Genomic DNA, 9,938 nt, shown 5'->3' on the forward strand with positions numbered 1-9,938 from the left:
GCACATTTCCCTTTCACCCCCCCCTCTAGGCGACTTTCACCAACGCACCCAACATGGGGGCCCACGCCCACGCGTCATGCAACCGGCGCGCCGGTCGCTACGTGCAAGCAACTGCACCGCCACTCGCACCACTACCACGCCTCCTCGACTGTGGAACCAGTACCGCGAGTCGAGGCGACCCTGCGTACGACCCAGCAGTGCCAACCCGGTGCGACGGCCAATACAGCCAAAAATGGGCCGACAGTAATGGTGGTGGCAGGCGGGCAGGAGCAGCGGTCACGTCGTCAGCCAAACTTACGTCCTATCCAGGGACAGCGAGAGAAACCTCTCTCACGGCGTGAAGAAGGCGCGCCCGTGTTCCGTTCCTCGAACGGCTCGCGCACGCGCAACGGCCGCCCCGCGAACCACTCGCCCCATCGCATTAACTCCGCAGCGGGACAGGCGGCGCCTCTGGCAGGGGAAGCGAGCGACGCTTCGCCTTCACCATAATGACCGCGTCCAAAAAGGTACGCCACGTCATTCGATTTTGTATCCTTTTCCTCTTTCTCTCTCTTACAACAGGGACCGGTAAAGGGGGATACCCCGAAAAGGATCCTTCTCCATGAAGGAAACAGGCTCCGAGCCTCCCTACTGATCAGAGGTTCGAAGGCTGGCCCCTCGGAGGGGTTTAACAGCCGCCTCAGAGCGCGTGGGCTCCACACCCACTACTGGTCAGAGGTTCGAAGGCCGGCCCCTCGGAAGGGTTCAATGGCCACCTCAGGCTACTCGGGCTCCGCGCCCACTACTGATCAGGGGTTCGTAGGTTGGCCCTCGAAGGGTTCACAGCCGCCTCAGACATAGAGCGAGGGATGACCATGGGTACGTTTGATACATAACCAAGGCTCGGGCTACGCTCCTGAGGTACCCTAGGACATTTCCGAGACCAGCGGGAACAATCTTGTAACGGAATCCCATCAGAGGGAGGCATCGAGCCCTCGGACCCCGTCGACAGGGGACCGGGTCCGGCAGATCACCCGCAGGTACTTTTGGGCGCTCCTCCGGGCCTCTAGCCGACCCCTAGCAAATGGGGCACGGGCGTCCACTCGGATTACCCGCCAGCAGCTCACTGGAGACACCATGTTCGGCGCCCTCCGAGGGCAACATGGCGCTCTCCCCCCCTCCTCCTTGCGGAAAGGCGACACAGGGGCGTATGTAAAAAAGTCGAGTCTGTCCTTGACCGTCCTCTCGCCCTATGCAGAGGCTCGGGGGCTGCTCTCGCAAACCCGGCTCCGGCCAAACCGTTGACAGCGTCAACATACCAGCCCGAGAACTTGGGACCCGACCGTGCACCCTTTCTACGGCCAGCTCGCATGAGGGAACGACCAGACCAGCCGAAGCATTGCGCAAGGCATTAAGACCTCGGAGGAGTCAAACCACTCCTCCGAGGCCTCGGGGGCTACACCCGGCGGGTGCGCTCGCGCGCACCCACCGGAACAAAACGCAACCAAGAAAGGCTGGTCCCCTTGCAAAAAAGTGCGACGAAAGCCTCCAAGCGAGTATTAACACTCCCTTCGAGGCTCGGGGGCTACTGTCGGGGACCATAATTAGGGGTACCCTCAAGGCTCCTAATTCTCAACTGGTAACCCCCATCAGCACAAAGCTGCAAAGGCCTGATGGGTGCGACTAAGTCAAGGATCAGTCCATTCGAGGGACTCGATCACGCCTCGCCCGAGCCCAGCCTCGGGCAAGGGCAGCCGACCCCGGAGGATCTACGTCTCGCCCGAGGCCCCCCTCCAGCGACGAACATACTTTCGGCTCACCCGAGGCCCAGTCTTCGCCAAGAAGCAACCCTGGCCAAATCGCCACGCCAACCGACCAAATCGCAGGGGCATTTAATGCAAAGGTGGCCTGACACCTTTATCCTGACGCACGTCCTCCAGTCGACAGAGCCGAAGTGACCGCAGTCACTTCGCCGCTCCACTGACCGGCCTGACAGAAGGACAGCGCCGCCTGCGCCGCTCCGATTGCTGTGCCACTCGACAGAGCGAGGATGACAGGCGGCCAGGCCCGGCCTCAGGCACCATAGGGAACTCCGCTCCGGAAGACGGCGAACTCCGCTCCGCCCGACCCAGGGTTCGGACTCGGGCTCAGCCCCGGAAGACGGCGAACTCCGCTCCGCCCGACCCAGGGCTCGGACTCGGGCTCAGCCCCGAAAGACGACGAACTCCGCTCCGCCCGACCCAGGGCTCGGACTCGGGCTCAGCCCCGGAAGACGACGAACTCCGCTCCGCCCGACCCAGGGCTCGGACTCGGGCTCAACCCCGGAAGACGGCGAACTCCGATCCGCCCGACCCCAGGGCTCGGACTCGGGCTCAGCCCCGGAAGATGACGAACTCCGCTTCGCCCGACCCCAGGGCTCGGACTCAGCCCTGGCCTCAGCCGACGGTCTCCGCCTCGCCCGACCCGGGGGCTCGGACTCGACCTCGGCCACGGAAGACAGACTCGACCTCGACCTCGGAGGAGCCTCCACATCGCCCAATCTAGGGCACGGACCGACCATGTCAACAGGAGGCGCCATCATTACCCTACCCCCAAGCTGACTCAGGCTACGGGGAACAAGACCGGCGTCCCATCTGGCTCGCTCTGCCAGACAAGTAATGATGGCGCCCCGCACGCTCTATGACGTCGGCGGCTCTCAGCCCCCTTACGGAAGCAAGAGGACGTCAGCAAGGACTCGACAGCCCCGACAGTTGTCCTTCCGTTAGGCTCCAGCGCTCCTCCGACGGCCACGACACCACACGAACCGGGTGCCAAAACCTCTCCGGCTGCCACGATGGCATGTACTTAGGGCGCTAGCTCTCCTCCGCTAGACACGTTAGCACTCTGCTACACTCCCATTGTACACCTGGATCCTCTTCTTGCGCCTATAAAAGGAAGGACCAGGGCCCTCTTAGGGAAGGTTGGCCGCGCGGGGAAGAGGACGGGACAGGCGCCCGCGTGAGGCCGCTCGCTCCCCCTCCCGCGTGGACGCTTGTAACCCCCTACTGCAAGCGCACCCGACCTGGGCGCGGGACAAACACGAAGGCCGCGAGATTTCCACCTCTCTCACGCCCGTCTCCTTTCCCCCCTTCGCGCTTCGTCTCGCGCCGACCCATCTGGGCTGGGGCACGCGACGACATTTCACTCGTCGGCCCAGGGACCCCCCGGTCTCGAAACGCCGACACATATATACAGAGGTATTAGTCATATATACAAAGGTATTAGTCAGATACCCGAGTATTGCTATAGTTTCTATATATCATGAGTACACTTTACACTTTGTTTAATAAAACATAAAATATGTGTACTTTGTTAGTTAGGTGAATATGGATATGGAGCCAATAACCACAGTTCAAACCTTCACTTGTGCATAATTTTATCTTATTTTTAAATAAAGCGGGAAGGGAAAAGATAGCATATGACGATCATAGAACTGTGGAATGTTTTAGATAGCAGAAAAAAGAGAAAAACTTCGTTGGGCTGACAGCGATGCAGATGAATGAATTACAGGAACAGATGCCCAAACTGAATAATATTTGGGCTTCTCTGCATGCCCACGGCATGTCTGCCGCAGTCCCAAACCAGCCCTCCTCAGGGCCCATCGTCCCAAACCGATGCGGCGGGCAAATGACGTCGTCCCCGGGCTCGCGCGCGTGGACGACGAGACGAGGAGGTACCCGTCTCCCGGAGCGACTGACACGAGCCGGCCCACGTCCCCGCCCTCGGCCTTGTGGAGTGGAGGCCAAGCCCCTCGCGAAAATCCCCCCACTCCACCACCACTTCTCTCGCTTTCGCTTTATCACCTGTCGCCCCCGCCCCCGAGCCTGGTCGCCGCTTCACCCGCCGTCGCCGTCGTCGGTCGGGACGCCTCCGGGCGGCCGCGCCCTCGACGGAGGAATGTCTTCTGTTGCTCCCGCCCTCGTCCACCACCGCGGTAGGCGACCACCCCCACTCCCCTCACCTCCGCCTCCCGTTTCCCGTGTCTACCGTGTGACGCCGTCCACCTCTAACCGCCTAGGGTTTCGCTTCGTGGTTCTGCTCTATCTCCTGTTGTTGGACGACGTTTTCCCTGCCGCCCTGTGCCGTGCGCGCGCCGCTATCGTGACAAGGGAAGCAATGCTTGCGATGTGGGGGTAGGGCAGCCTGCCCAACGGTCGAGGTTCGACCGTTTGCTACGTGGCGCGGGTTCCCCAGATTACACTGCGTGAAAATGGCGAATCGTCAGTGGAAACCTAATCGGGAGTTGTGTGGAGAACGGAACTGTTGGAGCCAGTGGATTCCACCAGATTGCTCTGGGGAATTAGAACCTTTGCTGTGAAATTCCAGCGTAGCAGATGGGGCAAATTACTTTTGGTCCTCATGGAGTGCGCTGTGGACAAACTAAAGAATGTGGCTGCTGTAGTCCAGTGTAACGCTGCCAGCCGCATCTACTAAGAAACTGAATAGAGATTTGGTTGCACAAACTATAATATAATAGGTCTTTGGACTCTTATCAAATTGATTGCAAATCTCATCAGTGTTGAATTCACCGTCCATTCCAACTCGCTAATTTGATCAGATATTTATAAATGTTGTGACTGGGATTGCATATGATGTATATTTCATGCTCCATCCATGGCTTTACAAAGAAAACCTATATCTAATTGACGCGTGATGATCTTTTCTATTTAATTCGCCTTGGAGTTTCTTAGCTGTCTGGATGCACATGTTGACTAAATTACTGTTCTTTGCTATATTCTGTTAGGTGACTGCCGTGTTAATAGCCACATGTTCAAAATGGATTGCATTTAATCCCCCAGATTTGCCTTATATTAGACTTACTGTTGTTTGCTATTTCTCGGTATCATCGCCCAGTGCAGTGTTTTCATCTTTTTCGTACATGGTGTAAACATCTCTCACTTTTGCGATGTTTGGCTTTAATTATGACAGTTTGTTAGCTGAGCCATAAAAATGTGCAGATCTACTCTTACTGTATGCTGTGCACCTCCACTTGTGAAGTAGCACTGTACGTACCTTGCAGATGTACAAATAGGCCACATAAATGGCACATACTCTTTAAATGCCTTATCATGTTTCCATGATCAAACTATGACTTGTGGCTTCTGTTCTAGACTAAAAGGTGAATGTGGGCTTGTTTAACACTTCGTTTTTTGTATAAACAGTCATTGTAGTTCATTTTCTTTTTCCTTCCGATACCTTCCGTTTTTCCTTAAAAAAGATTTTGTAGGTTACTTTTATATGTCGTCCAATCCATGTGGATCTGTGCATACTGACTTTGATATGATATTTCCACGAAGACGTTTATATCAAAATCATTCTTGTTAACCATGCAGTCTTGATTTATTTTGTCATCGATATCCCATGCCGTGTACGGTAGCAATTAATTCATACAGTTCCATTTTAAACTTCCTATTCCTGCCTAATTCACAAGTTCCTTCTGAAGCAATAACTAATGTACAGTGCTTTTGCTGCACAGGGGTCTCAGGCAGAGCAATCTTACCTTTGCATCATGGAGAATGCAGAGTCCCTCCAGGTGCTTGTTTCATGGGCACATCACCTACGTTGGGGCCAATGAGGGTATCCTTGGTATGTAATGCAAGCCCCAACCACCATAGGCCAAGGAATTCGGATATATCGCGACAACAAAAAGGGGGGTCCTCCAGAGGAAAAGGCAAGTCGTACCAGGATAAAGATGACTCTGAGAACATTGATGAATTTGATAGTGATATCATGTTCTCCAAGAATGGGCCACCAATCTCTTTGGCAAGCAATTCCCGTCCTCAAGCCACATCGGCTCCTGGGGAAAGAGAGAAGGAGATCGTGGAACTCTTTAAAAGGGTTCAAGCACAGCTGCGAGCTAGGGGGAAAAGCAGGGAAGACAAGAAGCCTGAACATGCAAAAGTGCAGGGTGAAAGGGGCAGTGTTGATTCACTTCTTCAGTTGCTCAGGAAACACTCTGTGGACCAGAGAAGAAAGAATGGTGACGACAAAGAGCAGAATTCCGATGTATTGAGGAGAGGCAACGATTCTGGAAATAGACAAGGTTCAACCGTCTTTGGCACAAAAAGTGACATCCAGGAAGAGAAGAAGAAGCCACCTCCGGCACCCTTCATAAGGCCAGCCTCAAATTTCAGGCGAAGGTCTCCTGTTCCTGGAGTGAAGTTCCAGCCTGTTATCAATGCGGATCTGGACACTGATGACGATCGCAAGTCCATCGGCAGTAATGCCGTGGATGCTGTACAGAAAGCTAAGACAGCTCTTGATGAGAGGACTGCTACAGATGAGCCTGACTCCATGTCTCCATATGAGGCGGATTCTGTAATAGAACCAGGAAACATTTCTTTGAATGACCTCGATGACATTTTACATGACGATGAAGAATTCGATGCGGATGAACCAGACGACGAGTATCCAGAACCTTCTTTGGGTATCTCTGATGTCACAGATACGGATGAGTCGCACGAGAACGACTCCACCCCCACGGGAAGTGCGGATCTAAGCTCTCTGAAGGTTGCGGAGCTGAGAGAGCTCGCAAAGTCTCGAGGAATCAAAGGGTACTCGAAGAAGAAGAAAAACGAGCTGGTTGAAGTGTTGAGCAGCAGCATGGATTGATGATAAAGTGGGTGACCTGGCGCTCTGTTTGAAGTTTGAACCCACTTTGCTTGGCCCCCTCTAGAAAATTGTAAATGAGCAAGGCTAACTCTGTTCCGGTCTGTGCTGATCTTTTGCTGGTTCATTTTGTACGCCTAGCTTGGTAGCCGTTTAGCTGAATTCTGTGGTGAGTGGAGTAAGGTAGCTGAGAGCCTTAGCTGTTTGTGTACTAAATCAATGCACTGCATCCGTTCTAGGGTGTTGCTCGTCTGTTTTCCGATATTGTCTTGTTCTGAAACATTTGTGGTTTTTTTTTTGTTACCTGGGTGGCAACTGGCAACTCCCCTGAACGAAATGTTGCCACATGGTGTTGCATTGCACCCTTCTCTCTCTGTGTGTGTATTAATTGAAGATGGCGCTGTGCCGCAACAACGCCTACTATTTGTTTATGTAGGCCCCGTCCCCAAACATTTACCTTAGCACGTACTGATTTCTCTTTGCATTGCAGGTGACTGAAGGCTGGCAATTATTGGTCTGCGCTGCGCTCTCGACGCCGTGCAGTAGCTGCGGCTTTGCTCATGGAAGACACGCCCTTCTCTGCATATGCTTTGGTTCCTGGCAGCCGTCAGATGTGGAGTGATTGGACGGTTAGTTGGGCTCCTCACGTGCCGCGTCTCTGCTCCTTGTCTCTCTGGCTGGCTCTGCTTCCGCCTGGGCCTGGGCATATTGCGGAGCCTTGATTAAAGCTGGCCCAGCTCGGATACGGCCGCAGCTATCATTGTACGTACTACTGCAACCGAGTTCCAGCCAGCCAGCCACCCCACCCCTCTCCTTTCTTTTTCCCTTTAGCAAAAAATAATAAAAAAAGAGATAGAGCGAGAGAGAAAAGAAAAACCCTGTAGGAGGAAGAGAAAAGAAAAGAAAAGAAAAAAAACAGTAACGTGCACATTTTTGCCCTGTTAGCATGCAGTATTTGCACACAGGGGCCTTTATGCAATGCTTCCTCCTTTTGCGTTCTCTGTCTCACTAGGGCAAAGGCTGATCTTACGACACAAAACGCTCGCTCCGCATGCATGGACTGATGCTCGCCATTGGCCAGCAAAGCATGCAGATGCAGGTAGGAACGACGTGACGAAGCCACAGCAGCCCAGCCCCCAGCACAGCACAGGTCGAGGTGTGCGTAGCGTAGACACGTAGCTAAGGATGCATGGTCCCGGCCAGCGTTGCTGTAGCGCGCCATCACTGTTCGAACTAGCTCCATCTCTTCTCCAAGCTGACCCAAGAGCCGCGGCGCGACAGAGCGAGCTAACAGTAGCGCCTAGCTATAGGCCGCGCCGATATGATACTGTTGCCGCGTCGGAGTAGCTAGCTAGACTTTTCTGCACGCGCCGTGCGCCAGTGGGTGCACGAGAGACAGAGAGAGGCCGGCCCCCCGCTTCGTGCCGACGACGACGGCCGGGAAGTCGGGAACTGAAGGCGCGCGACTAGTCCACATCACACGCGCTGGCCCTGCCCATGTGTCACGGACCCCTGCATGCATGGACCATGTGTGGTGTGTCCGGCCGCATCGCAGGCAGCCTCGCGCGCGCACACACACACACACACACATCAAGCATGAGCACTAGCTAGCTATATCTATACTATCGTCACGTGTTTTTTCCCGTTTTCCTTATACTAGTAATAAATGTATGTTGCAATAACAGCGTGTTACGCGCGGTCACAGTGACGAAACTAGAGTAAACCAAACGAGGATGTCCATGCATGCCTTGAGAATACATGCTAATAATAGGTGGTCACAGTGACGAAACTAGAGAAAATCTATCACCAGTTTTGCAAATTTTTGTGGGCGTATATGCATCCTCTAGTGTCTAAGTAGTTTCGCCACTGCGTGCTCATCAAAGTGATTTGCGGTTTAGAGGTTTAGAGCAAGTATAATAAGCTGATGTAGGTGAGATGTAAGAGATGTCATGTTAGATTTATGGTCGCTATCGGACACGTTTGCTTTGCCGAGTGCTTCAGGCACTCGACAAAGCCCAAAAAACTCTTGGCAAAAATGTCTCGGCAAACTGTATATTGGCAACGGCTTCTTTGCCGAGTACTTTTTGTCGGGCACTCGGTAAAGTCTTTATCGAGTACCACCTGGTGCTCGGTAAACAAAATTCGCCATCACGGCGACAAGTGATGGTGACAAAGACTTTGCCGAGTGTGCTCAGTGGCATTCGTCAAAGAATGTTTTGCCGAGTGCTTGAGAAATTTCCCTCGTCAAAGTGCCGGGCACTCGGCAAATAGCCTGTTTCTAGTAGTGGGTGATGTGGAAGAAAGATAAGTGGGGAGAAAGAAAAAGCGGTCGGCATACAAACTCCAAGACTCTCCGTGCGAGACAGAGATGGACCAAGTATTAAATGTATATCTTGTATCATAAGTGAGTTATTATATGAGTTGGTTTTTAGTTGACTATATATGACATGAAAACAACGTAAAACCCGCTATGGGTTGTATTATTAAACTTGCTCTTATGCAACATATATGTGAAGATTGGTTTGAAGCGTCATGTTCTTTATTAAGACCAACGACCTCTATATTTATATGCATGACTGGTATAAAATTTGATCATATACAAACTAGAATATCTAGACTTGGAGTCCTAGTTGAAGTCCTCACAACACATGTCAAGCTCATGGCTTTTCTAACAGCCTCCCTCAATCATAACTTCACTGAGTTAAGATTGTTCTAAATTTATAACACTTGAGTACTCTACCATTGTTTTATGCATCCAGTGGTTTAGGTTAAGAACAAGCCTAATTTCTTCTAACATGATCATCATTAGATACCAGTGCCATAGCATCTATCGTCCTCGCGGCTATCAAACCAGATAACACATTTTCAATATTTGTATCCATATTTTAAACTGAATATATACAAATATAGATTCAATATCCTCGAATATGAATAGTTGGATAATTCGGATCAGACATTATTATACCGTTCAATTAGATCATATTTTATTTGAATAAGTAAATATTATTTTTTTATCTTATGACAAAAATGCAATTTTCTTATTTGCACTCCATTAGAGATTGAGATGTATCACATGTATAGTTGGTATGGCACTCCGCACTCCTCTATCTATCATCCATTTTTTGCGGTCATCCTTGCGCTCGGAACAGAGCCGGTCTTGACATGTACTGCAAGTACGTGGTAACTATGGAGTAGTGAGTAGTGACTACTGGTACGACGACGACGACGAAAACGGCGACTATATTGGTGCTGTACAACGCGAGAAGCCGGGGAGGCTAGCAGCCGGCTTTAATCGCAGGCACTGTTGGTCC

The 9,938-nt window shown here is 52.1% G+C and overlaps 1 protein-coding gene across 1 annotated transcript; it reads left to right on the top strand.

The window, feature by feature from the left end:
* The first annotated feature begins 3,725 nt into the window (after positions 1-3,725).
* LOC100281034 (uncharacterized) lies at positions 3,726-6,989 on the top strand. The gene is made up of 2 exons (NM_001153953.2): positions 3,726-3,952; positions 5,495-6,989. The coding sequence occupies exons 1-2, from the start codon at positions 3,916-3,918 to the stop codon at positions 6,628-6,630; spliced, it is 1,173 nt and encodes a 390-aa protein (NP_001147425.2). The 5' UTR covers positions 3,726-3,915; the 3' UTR covers positions 6,631-6,989.
* Positions 6,990-9,938: the final 2,949 nt, after the last annotated feature.

This window comes from Zea mays, chromosome 5 (genome assembly GCF_902167145.1).
Source record: "Zea mays cultivar B73 chromosome 5, Zm-B73-REFERENCE-NAM-5.0, whole genome shotgun sequence".
NCBI classification, from domain to species: Eukaryota; Viridiplantae; Streptophyta; class Magnoliopsida; order Poales; family Poaceae; genus Zea; species Zea mays.